The sequence below is a fragment of the Cryptomeria japonica genome, chromosome 10 (assembly GCF_030272615.1).
Source record: "Cryptomeria japonica chromosome 10, Sugi_1.0, whole genome shotgun sequence".
Taxonomy (NCBI): domain Eukaryota; kingdom Viridiplantae; phylum Streptophyta; class Pinopsida; order Cupressales; family Cupressaceae; genus Cryptomeria; species Cryptomeria japonica.
The window spans coordinates 693,141,153-693,160,044 of NC_081414.1; the positions used below are offsets into that span (position 1 = coordinate 693,141,153).

An 18,892-nucleotide genomic window follows, 5' to 3' on the forward strand; every position below is an offset into this window, starting at 1 on the left:
TATGGGCCATGTGTAGTGGGGGTGATAAAAAATGGGTAAGAATTCTCAAGAACAAATACCTGGGTTCGGTTGAGCCAAAAAGGATTCTTACGACACTTAACCCTCCCAAAGGCTCAATAATTTGGAATTACATATTGGAATGCATGGATATTATCAACAGTCATGTTACTTGGGAGATCGGAAACAAACAAAATACATCCTTTTGGAATGATTCATGGGGAGGAGGGGAGATTTTGAGCTCGCTTCCAAATTTAAATGAAATTAAGGAGGAGACATCTCGGTTACGGGGAAGCAAGGTCAGTAATTTTTGAGAGATAGTTCAACATGATGGAGTAATGAAATGGAAATGACAGGCTCTTGACAATTTGGATGTGGATCAACAACAAAAAGATAGCTTAAATAATATTTTGAATGGTCGTATGATCATCCCATCTAGGAAGGAAGACATTATTCGAATATGTGGATCTAAAGATGGAAACTACAAGGTCATCCTGGGCTACAAGATCAAAGAAGTTGCTATAACTAATCAAGAATGGTTGTTGAACTTATTGTGGAACTAGTATTGTTTGTGGAAAGCAGGGGTATTCGCCTGGATGGCACTTCAAAAGAAAATTCTAACTAGCGACATGCTCATGAAGTTTGGAGTGTAGGGTCCCAACATATGTGTTCTATGTGGGAAGAATTCAGAAACAACAGATCACCTATTGATGTTATGTGAATTCTCGAGCAAGTGTTGGTGGTATTTCATGCATAAATTAAACCTTTATTGCCCATTCCCGACAGGGATTGATGATTGGTTTAAAATGTGGCCACAAAGGATCACAAAGGCATTATTTAGGGATCCATGGCTGATTCTCCCATCCCTCCTGATTTGGGAATTATGGAAGGAGCATAATCGACGTATTTTTCAGGATAAATCTATGGACGCAGGAGTCCTCTATCAAAATATTGAATTACTATTGATTGAACTAACTAACGAAGTTGCTAAAGGGAAGACTTTGAAGAAAACATATATACAGGATGGGACTGCAGATAGAAACTCACCTTTCCAAACCTCTCAATACCCACTCTCTTTGGAAGCAATCCCAGTAACCCCTCGCCTTTCTACAGATCCCCAATTCAGTGGAATGCTTCAGATCGTGGTTGGATCAAGGTGAATTTCGATGGGGCTTCATTGGGAAACCCGAACCCTGGTGGCATAGGGTGTGCTATCAGGGATGAATTTGGAAATTCTTTGGAAGAAGTTTTAGATTACATTGGGCATACCACAAACAACATGGCAGATTTTCGAGCTGCATTACGTGGCCTCCAGGAGGGGGTCAATATAGGGGCCCGAAAAATCCACTTAGAAGGCGACTCCTTAAATGTGGTAAATGCAATTAGAAAAAATGAAACTCCAAGCTGGATTCTCAATCAGTGGCTTCATCCAATCAAATCCTTGTTGGATGGTTTGGATGATTTTCGTATTAGCCACGTGTATCGTGAAGGGAATGTGATAGCAAATAATTTAGCTAAAGCGATGATGTTGTCTATAAATTCATGATTTAATGATACCATGATCACATCATATTTTCAGTTGGTGTCTGATTATCTTCCCTCATGACACATCTCTCTCTCTTTTCTCGGACAATGGGATCATTGATTTTTGTCACTACCCATCCAGATAGATTTGATTTGACATTTCTCAGCAAGGAAAAGATATCATGTATTAACACCACTACAATTGGGACGGCTTATGAGTTGGTTGGCACGAGAGATTATTAATGGCAGAAGTGCTAGGGCATCCCACTTCCCTTTGGCGATCATGAAAGTGTATGTATGGGTCTATTTATAGACCTTTCTCCTCTAATTTTCTCACATCTTGTGGTGGAGTTAAGCTGGCTTGGAGTGGTTGGGTTTAGTGTGATAGGAAGGCTAGGGATGGACACGCCTATTATGTTGGAGTCTACCAAGTGACAGATGGTCTTCTTGGGGGAAATCTCTGACAAGCGTCTGCTAGCAGTTATGGCCATGAAGCATCCTTTCATTTTGCATGCTGTGAAAAGAATTTTGGGTGGGGATTTTATAAGAGCTTATCAACGCTATCGGGTAAACTCAAACATCCCGACCATGTTCATCGCCATGCTGGTTTATATGGTGGTGAGCAACCAGCGAGTCAAGAAAACGACTCAAATGAGATTATTACAATCCTAGATAATATTGATGCCAACTTGCGCACCCCATTGCCACAAAACTACTATATGTCTATGGGAGTGGGAGTGGAGGTCAAGAAGTTTGTGGTGATGCAAGCCCTAGACCAGGGGAGCCTGGTTGCAGAATGGGACGGGAAGGACTGGAATATTTCTTTCCTGCTAAAGGAAATTGGTATTTTGCTTGGCCTTAGCAAGGCATGGATGAGGCAGTTCGTGTTGGTGGAGGGTTTGAGTGAAAGACAAGACATAGGAATTCAAACGATGACGAAGACCCCGAAAATGATTGGGGGTTTGGTTGCAACGAAGAATAGATACCGGACGATGATCGTCTCTCGAAAGAAATGGCAGATTCTGAAGTCCATGCAGACTGTGGAATGAAATGCCTTGAGGTGTTGAGAGCAGTCCTGATTTAGAAATCTAAAGAATGCGAATAGAGCCTGCAGGAGGAGGAGGGAAGTGAACTAGAGGCCGTTGGTCATAAGGAGGCGGATGTAGGCTCTGTTAGAGACTTAGGTTACTGGTTTTCTCTTCTGTTTTTATTTTCTGGTATTATTATCAGTCAGTAGCCTGTAATTTTGTAACCTTGACATGATACTGTATAGGGTGGTAGGATTTTCTGTAGACAACAATTTTGTTCTCTATGGCAGTTTTTGGTTTACTCAAATGTATTACATGGGCATCTAGCCATTTTGGGGATAATAGGCAGTATAAAAGCTAGGCATAGTTCAAAAACATATACATGTTAAAATATTTTATATTAATATAATGGGTGCTGCCCCTCTACAACTATTTACCTATATATATAAAAAAGAGATAGAATCCTTGCCCCCAAGCGTGAAAGTCAAGGAAAAGGAGCTATTACGTTGCTCACAAAAAAATATTGAAAATGAAAGCATAATACCATGCAAACACAAAGAGTCCTCTAAAAGGTAAACTACTAAGATTACATGGTGTGGAGAAACATAATAGGGAAAGGGTGTGCTAAGGCACAATCTCTTCACAAAAAAAAGAATAAAATTAGTTGTAAGAGTAATACAAGCTTTATCATATTGGTCTTGAAAAAATTCTTTAAAATCTTTACAATTTCCAAGAGAATGAGAATAACTATTATGAAAGAGACAATACACATCACCGTCTTTGTTCTTATAATTATTGTTATATTTTATGAAAGAAAAAGTAACATTCTTATCATACTTCAATCTCCAAAAGATTCTTGTAGCTAGTTTTTCTTAATTACCAATATGGATAGGTCTTGTATCTTGATATATAGGGCAAGATATACTAGTTAAAGAAAAAGGATTGTTTTCTTGTGGTAAAGGGATTAACAAATAATGAGGAGGATTGTTTGATTAAGAAGCATGTTTAGATGAATGATAATTTCTATGTTTTGCAAAGTGCTCCTTGAGTATTTGAACCTTACGGAGATCATCCATAGTTATTGATGATTGGTATATCCTAAAGCTTATATAGTAGATTGTAAGGGAAGATCTATAAGGACCTTGATTCCTTGTTCTTGTTTTCCAACTTCTTGTTCTCTATAGCCTTGTTTTGAAATGATATCGTAACCAACCTCATAGGATGATTTTAATTGTGAAGGAGAGGGACTTTGATAATGATTTTTCTTAAAATTTGTTGTGTAAGGATAAGTTGAAGGACCAAAGGGATGAGTAGATGACGAAGGTGTAATGGTGAAAAATTTGGGTTTCCACCATTAGATATATGAAAAAACTACTAATTTTTGCTTGAGTTGACCATTACATTCAAAAGAGGGAGAATCTAATAGATTCAGTCAAAAGTCAACAAAGATTAAGACTGAATAATGATTGGATTGATTTGGGGGTTTCCTCTTTTTTCAGTTGAAATGCTGAAAAATGAAGGTAAATATGTAGAAACAGTGAGCTACAATCATCAAATTTTTGAATGCACCTGGATCTGAGTAGATTATACAGATTCAAATTTGATCCTCGAAAAAGCTCCAAAGATGTCGGGACCGGTGTGCCCGTCACCCTGGTCCTCCTACTTTTTCGCACTCCAAAGAGGGTTGATTTATCTTTGCAAATTATGCCTATTCTGAAGAGTACAACTTTGTACCTGTTTCCTGCACACTGAAAGAAAGGGAAATAGGTTGGGAATAGGGGCTTGCCTTAGGTCAAACCCCTGTTTTGGAATTAACCATGAAAAAGATAATTGAAATCGTTGTAATGGAAAGTTCTCCTTTTGAGGGAGATGTTGAATGATGACTGAAAATCAAATGATATACTTGTGATTTTTTTTTGTCTCCACACAAAATTAGGGCTTGATGAAGTCTTCAAAAAAATGGGATGGATGATGTCTACTTCAATGCTTGATTCTTGACTTAATTGTTGTTCCAAGGCTTGAAGGAAGACTGATTAATGCTCAATTACTCTTGAATTCTTGATTGCTTGATCTCATGTGTGCATGATTTAATGTTTGGATGCTTGTGGATGTTCAAATGAGAGGGGAAATCCTCCTTTTATATACTTGCTCGTCGGATAAATTGCTAATTTCCCGACACAAGTCAACACAAAGAGATAAATCCCGTTGAATTTTGAAATAGGACCAAGGGGTCAAATGGAGCCCAATTTAGGGGGGGAACTGAGCATGGCGCCCTGGACCTACCCCTTTTTAGGGCTAGGATAAGATGAAAAATACATAGGAAAAGTCAAAAAATGATGCAATTCATGAGGGCTATGAGCATAATCAGGTCCCAATTAGGCCAAGGGGTGAAAACGCTAAGGTAGGGAACCAATGCGGTCAAAATTGTACAAGGGTGCAATTTTAGGACGCTACGAAAGGAATATCCCTTGTAGGGAGATTCTCCATTTTATCATCATTATTCATGTCCTCTTTGGTATGTTTGGAAGGAGGGTCATCTAAATATGTATCTTTTCGTAATGCTATGTTAGGAGATAGATCATGAATAAAGTGCATAACATCATCTTGTTTTAGAATCTTTTGATGGCGAATATAAGATGTAGGAGAATAAGGAGGATCTAAGGTTATTGAAGTGGTTAAATTAACATGCTTAGCTTGTCCCTCTTGCACCAAGGCATCCTTGCAAGGAGAGGGCCTTGGAGCATGGACTTGAGCCTCATTAACAAAAGATAACCTAGGTGAGGTACAATTGTTGTTTATTTAAATTTCATCTCTAGGATTATCCCTTTTTACAAAAGCTCTAATGTGATCTACATGTGCTATGCATTTTCTTAAGAATAACATCATAAAATAACATACAACATGGATAAAAGATTTGAGAAATGATTTGTAAGAAGGAAATATCTTTGAAATTATAATGATGTCATATGCAATAATACTATGAATGAATAAGCAACATGAATTGAAAGAAACCATTATTCCAAACATGATTTTGATAATGTAACTAAGAAGCAATGTAATCACATGTGACATTGCAAACCAATTGGATTTAATGAATTCCATTATGAATAATGCAATACACACAAATCAAATTTGAAAATTAGAAGATGGAAACTTATAGGACACATCGGGTTCACCAAAATGTAATGTGGGGAAATAGGGTTCACTAGCTTGTATGGGCAAACTAGGAAGCTTAGGCCTATTTCTACTTTAATTAGTTTATGAGGGAGAATGATTCACTTGGCCCAAGATGTTCTTAGGAACAAGGTGAATTCAATGGTCCCTCTTGGTGGGAGTTGAAATGTGACTCTACAATTTAGGAAGAGGGATGGAAAATAGGGTGACAAGATGACCTTTTTGTGTGCACTGGAAAATAGTGAACTAGAAGAATGATTCCGGAAGAAGATCTAGTAGATTAGACTATAACTAAACCGCAAAACAAATCTTTGGCAAAACTAAAGGGGCCGGGCCACCCAACTCGACTTGTTCCTAGGACTGAGGCACCCTACTCGGCCCAATCCTGATAGTTTCAACTCTAAAGAATTGTAGATTGTAGATCTCGACTTGCTTGCTTTGTACTTGTTTCACTCGGTCCATCACCTATTCTTGTACGCAAAAAAGAGGGATAATGTTGGGTAGAAAGGGGTTTGCCTAAGTCAAACCTCGGTTTTGGAATCGACCTTGAAATTGAATTGAAATGAACTTGAAAGGAAAGTGTGTTGATATATAGGAGAGACTAGATTTGAGAATGAAAATGTCTTATGCCTTGATGATGCAAATGCTTCTTTAAAGATGATTGCAAATATTGATGCAATAGCATGATTCCATAAAAGACCTAAAAGAAAATCATAAAAGACATGCTTGGATGAAGGTTCTTGAAGGTTGCCACAATGGAGAATATGGTGGGATGAAATGCCTTGAATGCTTCAATTAAATTGCTTTCTTGACCTATTATTCGATTCATTTGTGTTACGTGATTCATTGTTCTTATCCAAAATGAGGGAGGATATTGTAGACACCTAAAAATGTCTCAATAATCTACAATAATTATTTGTCGTATTAATTAAATAATTCTTTAATTATTTAATTAAACTATTTAAATTCTTCCAAATTAATTTTAATCATTGCACCTCAACATTACTAATTATTCTATTTCTATCTTATTAATCATTTAATCATTTAACCATTTATGTATAATTAGTTAAATATTTATTATTTAATTAATTGTGAATTAATCTTTTAATTAAATAATCTTTATTATTTAATTAAATTCAATTTCAAATAATTAAATAATTTCTTCAAATTGTTTAATTAGCTAATTCATTCTTCTAATCCAAATTTCAAATTCAAAATTCCCTAAATTCCAATTTCATCAAATTTCAATTAATTACATGTGCATTTCACTTTTTGAAAATCCAAATTTAAATTAAAATGAGAATGAAATGTGAATTTCATGTCAAAATCCTATAGCACATGTTGAAATTCTAACTCCCACTGACTTTCAGTTTGACTGGGCAATCAATTCAGTCAACTGAGCAATCTATTCAATCATCTCCCCAGTTAACTCAGTTAACTCCTCAATCTCCTTTTTCAACTCTCAATCAACTTTTTGGAATAGAGTAATCTTGATAAATAGTTAACAGATCAATCAACTCAGTCATCTAATCAATCTAACCAGTTCACTGATCAATCAATCTAGTCAACTCATCAATCAAATGAGTTAAACTATCAATTAGTTTTGTCTCAAGCAATCTCAACCATTAATCAATTTTGTTCCAGAATGAATCTCAACCGTCCATTCTCATCCTCTAGAATCTATAAATTCAGCCCATTTCTCCTAATTTTCCTTAACCACTATCTTTAGAATTATTGTGTCTACCTTATGCAGGAATGCCAATGTGACACTAAGAGCCACGCAACACAATATTAGAGAAGAACAATATAAGCCATCCATGGAGTCAATGAGGGAGTTTGATGTGTTTATTTTCTAAGTCGTTGATTTCTATCGTATATTTGATTGTGTTTATGGATTAGTTAAATAGATTAGAGTATTATTGGTTTACTCTGAAGAATTGTAGATTGTAGATCTCCACAAGTTGTACTATGGATAGAGAGACTTACCCCTTGCTAAGATGCCTTGGGTGTGTGCATTGGAATTCTATATAGAGGAATCACTGAAATTTTCTCTAGCTCTACTAGGAGTCTTTTGACTTGACTAGAGGCCACATTGAAGTACATGCTTATTAATTGAGATTTTGATTTGTCCTCTATTTTTCTTGAGTCTATTCCTCTTAATATGATTCACAAAATTGTGGTGAGAAGTTTTAAACGATGATGGAAAGATTGGAAGTGGTATTTAGATACACAATTTCATAATTTTAGACCTTATAGGGGATATGCTTGGTTTTCTTCTCACCTTTATATGGTTTCAAAATTGAATCATATATGATTATTGCAATCCTCTTTGGGCTCTTGGTATTATATATTTCAAATTGTTTGGTCAAGTATCCTCAAATTGAAACTCACCTATTTTGCCTTGTGTATTATCTACCAAAGTCTTCCCATTGGTACCAAGTTGATTTAGGTGGGCATTATCAATACTTCCTATTCATTTTGTTAAAAACATGAGAATTTTAAGCATCTATTCTAATTTTTTCCTAGGACCCAAGTTACTTGAAATTGAATTACTAATTCTTGTAGACCTTTTGGGTTTGGACCATTTTCATGGCATATACTTCTTTTCAGAGATTAACACAAAATTCTTGCTAAGATCATCTAGATTTGACATGTTTTTAGGGTCAAAATTATTTTTAGCATTTGAATGGACATAAATTTTGTTATTTTCTCTAGTTGTTTTGTTGATATTCACTTCTTTCTTTATGACAAACTATGATTTATTCCAATATTCTCATGCAAATTCAAGTGCAAGTGACTAAAGTTGCACTTGAGGTGGCTCATTTGCATTTGCTTTTGGATCATTGGGATGATTCATTATGTATGGTTGCTACAGTGTTATCAACTTTTCTCTCTATTAGAGATCACTCATTTTCTTGTGGATGTGGATGTGGATCTAGTTAGAATGCCCAAGGTAGACATGACTTTTAGTCACATGCTTCTGAACCCCCTCCAAGAATTGCTAGGGACCAAACTATTTGTGGTTCGTCTCAACCATCTCATATTCCTTTCGACATTTTTGAGCCTTGTGATTACACGACCTTCAAAAAATTTTCTCATCTTGCTTGGGTCATTTCCCTATTTGTGACACTCAACCCCTTGCTAAAGAAGAAAATGAAGAGAGTGTGATTAAATTGGCTTGGAGTGTGTTCTTAAAAACCCAAACATTATTAATACTAAGAGTGTGTGACTTAACTCCTGTCCATTAACAACCTTGTCTGTTATCTCTTCAATTTTGTTAGTTAAAACTTAAGACTATGTTTCCCTCCAAGAAGAGCTAGGGACCAAACTATTTGTGGTTCGTCTCAACCATCTCATATTCCTTTCGCAATTTTTGAGCCTTGTGATTAGACGACCTTCAAAATTTTTTCTCATCTTGCTTTGATCATTTCCCTATTTGTGACAATCAACCCCTTGCTAAAGAAGAAAATGAAGAGGATATGATTAAATTGACTTGGAGTGTGTTCTTAAAAACCTAAACATTATTAATGTTTGAAGAAAGATAAATGATCATGATCCATCCTTTGCTAGTGACTTAACTCTTGTCCATTAATAACCTTGTTTCTTATCTCTTCAAATTTGTTAGTTAAGACTATGTTTTGTCTCTTATTTAAAATAATATAAGATACATTTTGTTAGTTAAGACTATGTTTTAAATAAATAATTATTTAAAAAAAGAAAAAAACTTATGAACTACACAAAGACATTTACATTTTACAGCATTGATTAATTGCAATTAATAAAGTTCTTGTGGAGAATCTGTGTTCAAAGATTTTTACATTGTGGTTTTGGATCACAACATATATGATTTCTAGCCTTTTGATTCAACTGGGTTTGTTTTCTTGCATCAATTTTTTGGATTGCACTCAGTTATCTGAATTCTGAAACATCGATGCAAAAAATCTAAAAAAAAAACAGAGTTACATCCAAAAGCTAGAAATAATCTGCATGGACTGTGGAAAAGTCATGTCTAATATCAGAAGATATATCTTCATCGTATTGATTTCCCCAAGGTTTAGCAAGGTAGCTTACTTGAAACATTGAGTTGAAAAGAAAAATTGCATTTATGTTGAGAAGTTTGTATTACTTATTTAGAATATTGATTACATGATTTGCTTGATTTAAGGTTTGCTGTACTAGGTTATGATTGTAAATATCTGTGCAATGTGTTTACTTAGGCTAAAAATGTCGAGCATTGGGGCCATATTAAAGCATCCGGAGGATCTGCCAGCTTTGCTGAAAATGAAGTTTGCAGCAACGCATGCCAGTAAGCAAATTCCTTCGGATCCAGACTTGGCATTCTGTTACACAATGCTACACAAGGTCTCTCGGAGCTTTGCCTTTGTTATTCAGCAGCTGGGAGTTGAGCTTCGCAATGCTGTAAGTGGACACATTTCTGTTTCACGTGACAAATGTATTCACTGTGGAAGTGGATTGGTGAGGTTCAATTTCTCTAGTTTGGTTATAAAATAAAAATCCATTCAGTACAAAATTTTGACATGTGTATAAAAACCAATCTAGCCACTAGAATTAACTATAATTATCCACTAGCTTGAACAATGCGCAGCTAGAGCTTATAGTTCTGATTGGCCATAAAAGCCTTTCACTTAAATATAGCCTTTTTGAATGTCCATCCACTAGCATATCTGTGTAAGCTGTCTCTTAGTTTTGCAATGATGATTTTCTTCTTGGTTATCCGGTAATGTGATACTTTTTTTTTCTTGCTCTCTATTTTGTCCTTTTGAAAGCCGGGATGATTCAAGATCAGATGTTCGATTTCATTCTACCTTTTATCATTGCCTTGCAGATTGTTATACCACTTGGCTGTATAAAACTTATACCAATTTTGAACAAGTCCATGCTGAAAAACTGGAAATTTTCAAGTATAAAGCTCTTCTTCAGACATGTTATGTAAAAAATTGTCTACAGTTCTATGATAAGCTAAAATAAATGAAAAGTGGTTTGCCTCTTGCTTGAACAATCTGCATCTAGAGCAGTTTTTTGTTAAAAAATTCTATTACAAGCCATGAGCATGGAAAAATACTGAAAAATTTCAAGAACTTATCTGGCTAGGTTTCTATGGCTAGCCAGTAGAATGAAATGTGGGTTGGCACTCGCTTTAAGAATGTGCTCAGAGAATTTAGCTTTCTACAAATCTCTTATTACAACTTGTGAATTATGAAAACTTGAAATTTTTGAAGAAAGAACTTGAAAATTTGTAATTTCAAAACTTAGCTGAAAAATTAGCTCTTTGAAATGCTTTAAATAGGGTTTAGTTCACCAGTTTTTTTTCTTTTCATTTCAATTTTGAAGATTCAAACTGGCAACCTGGAAATAAGCAATTGACAATTTTCCTTGATACTTAAGGTGTTTCAAGGGTTCTATATATAGCCACTATGGCTAGGAACTGGCCTGTAAAATGTGCATCTAGAGTTTGTAGATTGGAAAAATAACATTTTACTGAATAGTTTGTGTTTGTTGGTTCTAAGTTTGCAATGATGAGTACATTTTTGGATGCTGATCATATTCTCTGGTTGGGTGATAATGTTCTCGTAACATGAGACTTTTTTGATTTTGGATGATTGATTTTGTTCAAGATAGATGTTCTGAAACTCCAACGGTCAACTATTAACTATCTATGTGAATTATCCCCACTAGAATGCACTCCGATTGGTGACTAGTTTGAGTAATGTGCATTTAGAACTTATCGTTTTACTGTGATATCGAAAATTCTTATTAAGTGCAAACTTTTCTCTGGTGAAAAACTGGAAATCTTTAATTATAAATAGAACTTTGAGTTCAAATATGAAAAAGCTTTTGTAGAGCTCTATGGGTAGCCACTAATTAACTCCAATTTGCTTCTGGGCTGATAAATGTTCTTCTAGAGCTTATAATTGTGAAAAAAATGTCTCATTACAACTTGTTAACCTAGAAATTTTCAATGTTAAATAGAACTTCAAGTTCAAACACAAAGCTTTTGTAGAGCTCTATGGGTAGCCACTAAATGATCTGTAATTTGCTACTTGCCTGATAAATGTGCATTTAGAGCTTATATTTATGAAAAGTGTCTTATCACAACTTGTTAACATGGAGGAAAGTTGGATTATTTTGAGAATGTAACTGAAAAACTTGATTATTTCAAAAAATTATCTATAAACTTGGAAAAATTCAAGAAGTTTAGCCAAAAATTTTGAGCTTTTAAAAGAACTTAGCTGATAAATTTGTACGTTGAATTTTGAAATACTATAACTATGATCAATTCTCCTTATTAATCCATATTTATAATCTGTTTTGAAGCTTTGAACAACAATCTCATCCATTTGATGGATTGTTCTACCTCAAACACAAGGAATTTCAAGGGTTCCATCCTTAGGCAGTAGAATAAAATGTAGATTGGTGCAGCTTAAATTCTAAGGGTCTTATTGGACAGTTAGAATAAGCAGCCAAACGACTCACACATATGCAAATAACTACTCTGAAATTTCATTCCATTTGAAAATATGTTCATAGTTTAACAATTATAGTAATTTAGGAGTTCAATTGCAATTCAAACAACATGATTCTTCATCCACCATCTCGTCGAAAAACACTTGTTGAGAACAGCCAACTTCTTCTTTTTGTAAACATTGAATCTACCTTATATATGATAGTTGGGAAGTTGAATCGTTTGAAAATTGTCAGAATTAAATTGTCACCAAACATTGTGCCTTATAGGAATTTCAATCGTCCCGCATAATATTCCATTCCATTTTGTCTGAGGGTTTTAGCAAACTCTTTCATTGATGAACCTGTTTTGGTAAAATATTGAACGAATTAATGAAATGATCAAACGATCATTTAAAGAATTACAAAGATGATGTTTCTATAAAGAAACAATCGTAAATTGAAGAAAAATAGAAACTAACTAATATGTACATTATGTTACATTTTTGAACATTAATAATAAATAATAAAGATATTATTCTAAAACCCTCCTTTAATGGTCAATCTGTCAACTACACCAAGTTGCCCCCCTAAATTCTACAAACTTGTCTGGGCTCAGAGACTTGGTGAGAATATCTGTTGTTTGATCCTTTGTTGGAACGTATAGCAACTGAACTGACCTGTCTTCAACCAGCTTCTAAATGAAGTGACAATGAAGTTCAACATGTTTGGTTCTCTCGTGGAAGACTGAATCCTTGGCTAGTTTGAGCACCCCTTGATTGTCACAGTAAAGGGGAGTATCTGCTTGAGACATCTGCATGTCTGTAAGCATCCTCCGAAGCGAAACTGCCTTACAAGTTGCCTTAACTATTCCTTGATACTCTGTTTTTGTCGAGGAAAGAGCCACTGCCTGCTGCTTCTTGCTGGTCCATGTGATTGCACCAGATCTGAAACTGAAAACATACCCAGAGGTTGATTTTCTATCATCAATGAAACCTGCCCAATCTGAGTTTGTAAAACCAATGAGTCTAGGATCGTGACTCTTGTTGTACAGAAGACGAAAATCATGACTGCCCTTCACATATCATAGCACACGCTTCGCCGCTACTTGATGATTAGCCTTGGGGGCTGTCATGAAGCGTGAAATGTAGCTCATTGCAAAATTAAGATTAGGCCTAGTAACAGTAAGGTAGATGAGACTGTCCACTAGTTGCCTGAATGCTGATTCATCCACCACAGGTCAATCTGATTTGGCTGTCAGCTTCAGCCCTTTCTCCATAGGTGTGGATGCAGGTTTGCAGTCTTGCATCCGAAACTTGTCCAACAGATAATGGGCATACTTTGATCGAGATATGAAGATACTACCTTCAGTTTGCCAAACTTCAACACCTAAGCAATAGTGCAGAAGTCCCAAGTCTATCATGTTAAAGGATTGCTACAAACTTTGTTTGATCTGATTGATCAAAAGTGTTGAACTACCAATGATAATGAGATCATCAACATAGGCAACATGGGCATACTTTGATCGAGATATGAAGATACTACTTGCAGTTTGCCAAACTTCAACACCTAAGCAATAGTGCAGAAGTCCCAAGTCTATCATGTCAAAGGATTGCTACAAACTTTGTTTGATCTGATTGATCAAAAGTGTTGAACTACCAATGACAATGAGATCATCAACATAGGCAACAAGGATAAGATTTGCACCACCAGTGTTTTTGACATACAGATTAGAATCAAATGGACTCCTCTGAAAGCCATTATTTTTGAGGTACTTGTCAATTTTGATGTACCAAGCCCGAGGAGCTTGTTTCAAGCCATAGAGTGCTTACACTAGTTTGCACACCTGATGTTCTTTTCCAACAACCTTGAACCCTGGAGGTTGCGTCATGTGGACTTCTTGCAACTCAACGTTGAGGAATGCACTCTTAACATCCATCGGATGGACTTTCCAACCAAATTGAGTTGCTAAGGCAAGGATGAGCCGTATGGTACTCATCTTGGTTGTGTTGTGCGTATTGCACACCTCGCCCCCATTCTCTGCAAATGGGGACCCCCGTCTCTGAGATCTTCGTGGTAGAAAGCCCAAGTCAAATGCCGCTGAAGCCAAATTGGGGCCAAATTGCAAACTCCAACCCCGAGAATCGCGAAGGTAATGAGAAAGGCGTCGAACAATTCGAATTTGCAAAGGGCCTCCTAAGCCCGAAGCCGCGGAGGGAGAAAGTGAAGTGTTAAAACATTAAAAACTTTTCAAAAGGCACTCACAGGCCAAAAACCCCCTTCATGAGCCGAAAATGGCAAAATATCCAAGTTGCGCCATTTCATACAATGGAAATCGCGAACTTTAGCCCGAAAACAAGGAGATTGGCAAAATGGCCCTCCAGGCTGAAATTTACAAAACAACTCAAGGAGCCGAAAAACTTCAAAATCTCGCCAAAATAACCTTTTGTGCCGACTTTTAAAATGGCTCAGAGAGCCGAAAATGGGAAAGGGTGAAAAGCGTTTAACATGGAAACTTTTCAAAGCCCCCTTTGACCCGAAAATTGCATAAGTGGAAAGCATAAAACTTAAAGAGTTTTTTCAAAACCCTCCCCAGTCGAAAAGAATTGCATGATGTAAAACGCTTAATTCATAAGCTTTGCAAACTAGCCAAAAATCTTGAAAATAAGGAAAGGCTTTAACTTAAAAGGTTTGCAAAAGGCCTCTTTAGGCCGAATTTCGAAAAGACAAGTAGGGCATTTATTTTTTATAACTTTGCAAAACCCCCTTTTAGCCCGAAAAAGAAGAATGAAGAGTAAAATCGCATCTTGGCCATTTTAGCCGAAAACCAAAAGATTTCAAAATCGCCTTATAGCTCAAAAATCTTAAAGAAAGGAAAACTTAAGTTTCGCAAATTCTTTGTCTAGGCCGAAAAGTAAAATTGCAAAGGGAAGAAAAGAAAAGCGTTTCAACTTATAAACTTTGCAAAATGCCTGAAAATGGAAAATGAGAGGTAAGGCATTAAAGTTTGCAAAATAAGGTAAAATCGCTAACTTTAAAACTTTTCAAAGTGCCCTTTTAGCCCGAAATAAAAATAGAGGCAAGGCGTTTTAATTTTGTAACATTTCAAAGTAGCCTCCTAGCCCGAAAATTGAGTGGGCAAACATTGTGATTTTAAATAAAACTTGAATTTTACTTGTTGAACCCGAAATTGCCAAAAGGGAGTTTAAAACGTAAAAGGTAAATCAGGCTAAAACCTCACATTTTAGGTGAAGCGGTCGAGGGCATTTAAAGATACATCCCACAAAGAGCTTCTCGAAGCCAGACGTTAAAATTTAATATTTGTTTAATTAAATTATTTAATTTTTCAAATTGATTTATTAAAGTGAGATTGATTGTTCGCAGGACGTCATCGCAGAGAACTAGGAGAAAGCTTGAAACGCAAATCGAAGAAGGATTGCAATCAAGGCCAGGCGTTGAGCTGAAGAAGATGCAGGAACGCGCTGCAGGAGCGCAAGATCTGAACTGAGCATTGGGAAGCGTGCCGCTGAACAAAGAAGAAGTCCACCACCGGGACCAAAGAGTAAAGAACACTTTGAATGCGGCAAGTCTATGCATTATCGAGAAAAGTGCACAAGTGGATTTAATTCCAGAAGTTCAGTTTCTAAAAACTGAAACTGTTTTATGGTAAAACTGCTTGTGGGCCCCACTCAAGATATTTTGGAACAGAGGGGACATAGGTCAGTTATGTCCAAACTACCGGATGGAGTTAAATTAATGCCAAACAGTTGTGGGTAGTTGGGATAGTGGTTGGATAGATGACAAAGTTTATTAGGCATGGGTTAAGGTTGCCAGCTTCTGGAAGGCCGATCAGAACCCTTGGATGCAGTCCATCTTGCCCTTCGATTCAAAATTGTAAAATCTATAAAAGGCAGAGGCCTTTCTTTTGTAAAGGGTTAGAATTTTTGGTGGTTAGACAGTTAGAGGGTTAGATTGTTAGACAGTTAGAGGATTTTGGTAGTTAGAGTTTTATAGTTAGATTTTAGAAGTTAGAATAGGTTAGATCTTAGCAGTAGCATAGAGATGCTGCAAAAATTGTTGTAATAGGCAGCTAAAATGAATATATAGACATTGATTTGGTGTTTATTGTCTTGTTTTCATCCTGTTTGCATGGTTTCTTTCAGCACTTTAGATAGATCTTTCTGTTTTGGGTGTGCAGGTATTTGATAGATTCAGGCTCATACCATTGAGGATATACTGATTGTGTATCCTTTTGTATGGTTAACCTAAGCCTTTGATTGTGCTTAGTTCAATTGCAAGTGTCTGTCTAGGCTGCGCCAGTATTGGGTGCTTAGCCGTGTGTTTGCAGTATGAAAATCTTCCAAGTCCCTATGAAGATTGCACCGTTCCTGCAAGGTTGTGAGCTATTCTGGCCAAGCAGGGACTGGTTATGTTGAATCCGTCTACCCGCATACCAGTCTTGTTAGTTTTAAATCTCCTATCCCTTCCCTCTTTGCTCTTTATTACACAGTTCGAGAAACGTAACAGACCAGCTTGTTACAAAATCGTAAGACCCATTTGTGTTTCTAGCAAAACACATCAACCACTAAGCTATCCTGCAGTCAAGACCTGACAATCAAAACCTTGAGGTCGTCCCCATTGGTCAATTGAAACAGCATTAGGGATTTCCTTATCTGAAGAGAGGATAGGATACTCAGCGAGTACATTCTATTCTGCGTTGGCTAGATGAAGTCGTAGTTCCGCGACTTTAGACACGTCAACAGGTTGTAGGATTCAAAGTCTCCTCATAGTCAATGCCTTCCTTATGTGAGAACCCCCTAGCAACGAAACGAGCTTTGTACTTGTCAAGGGTTCCATCGGCTTTGTATTTAACCTCATACACCCACTTGCAGCTAATGGGCTTCTTCCTTGGTGGAAGATTAGAAAGGGCCCACGTGTTATTCTTCAGAAAACTGTGTTTAGCTTCCATAGCCTTTTCCCACTCAGGAATTCCTTTAGCCTCAGAATATGTTTGGGGCTCAAAAACACTATGAATGTTGGCCATGAGAGCAAAGTTGATTTGATTTTGCTGCTTGCTCTTGTTTCTGGAAGATCTACCCTTGATGAGCTCATCAGGATGAAGATCACTTATGGTCTTAGCCCACCATTTAGGCTGAAGAGTAGAAGGACCAACATCAGATGTAGGAGGAATAACTGGAATTGGATCTAGAACAAGTGGAAGATTAACATCATCCAGAGGAAATTTAGGTAGTGCTTCATCAAATTCAGATTCTGCATTTTCTCTCCCATTAGGTGAACTAAATGGAAGACAAACACCCAAATTAATAGCCTTCAAACGCTGATCCTTAGAATTCTACATAGATGAGGATAACGGAAAAGGTCCTCGTTCTTCATCAAAGACAACATCGCAACTGAAGTTGAGACGATCAATGTCTACATCAATTAGTTGGTAAGCCTTGTGGTTGTCACTGTACCTTGTGAGCATAAGTTTCTGACTCTTGGAATCCAACTTGGAGCGCTTGGCATCTAGAATCCAAACATATGCTAAAGAGCCAAAGGCTTTAAGATGACCGATCCAAGGTTTGTGACCAGTCCATGCTTCCTCAGGAGTCTTCCCCTTAACAGCTTGTGTGGGAGACTGATTAAGGAGATAGATTGCTGTATATACTGCTTTTGCCCAATATTTCTTGGAAACACTTGTGTGTTCCAACATTGACCTAGCCATTTCAGTTATAGTGCGGTTGCGACGTTTTACAACGCCGTTCTGTTGAGGAGTGTAAGGTGTGGTTAACTGGTGTTTGATGGCATGTGTATCATAGAAGTTGGAGAAAGCGGTAGAACAAAACTCCCCCGCATTATCTGACCTAAGAGTGACTATAGGACAGCCTGTCTCTTTTTCTACTAAGGCCTTAAACTTCTGAAATACAGTAAACACATTTGATTTCTGTCTAAGAAAGTACACCCACATTTTACGATTGAAATCATCAACAAAAGGCAAGAAATACTTGGAACCAGTAATAGAAGGTGTATTCATTGGACCACATACATCAACGTGAACCAATTGTAGTACCTTTGAGGCTCTCCATGAGTCACCATCCTTGAATGGTGTCTTGTGCTGTTTCCTAACCTGACAAGCTTCACAAACTCGGTGATTCTAACTCTGGAGATCAGGTAAGCCAAGAACTAGATCCTCTTGAACAAGCTGAGCAAGATAATGAATGTTCAAGTGGTCGTACTGCTGATGCCAGAGACTGTTGATAGAAGATGATTTAACTACAAAGGCATGCTCAAGAGAATCACCCGTATCCACAAGTCTGTATAGACCATGATCCTCGATGCTAACAGCCACAATAGTGTGAGTCACATGATCAACAATTGAACACTTGTGGGAACTGAATACCACATCAAGATGAGGAGAGTGCAGCATAATCTGGCTCACAGAGAGAAGGTTTAGTTCTATGCCAAGAACATAGTATACATTGAGGAAAATGAGATTCCTCCCAGTAGACTGAATCTAAACATTGCCCTTGCCAACAACAGTATACTCTTCTCCTCCAAAAATGACTAAACCAGTGAAAGGAGAGAAGTCTGTGAACCGATTACGTCGATGAGTGAAGTCTAAAGATGCACCAGAGTCTATATACCAAGTAGAAGTTTTCACATATTCTAGAGGTCTTTTCGCCATGAAAGCATAAAATGCAGATTCT

At 36.8% G+C, this 18,892-nt stretch overlaps 1 protein-coding gene across 4 annotated transcripts in view; it reads left to right on the forward strand.

Moving 5' to 3' along the window:
* Positions 1-18,892, forward strand: part of LOC131076579 (squalene synthase 1) — a 121,047-nt gene that overhangs the window by 17,663 nt on the left and 84,492 nt on the right. For all 4 annotated transcript variants that reach the window (XM_058013827.2, XM_058013824.2, XM_058013829.2 and 1 more), the window contains one exon: positions 9,941-10,142. In XM_058013827.2, coding sequence (XP_057869810.2) covers positions 9,948-10,142 — 195 coding nt within the window. In that variant the 5' untranslated portion in view covers positions 9,941-9,947. The remainder of the gene's footprint in view (positions 1-9,940; positions 10,143-18,892) is intronic.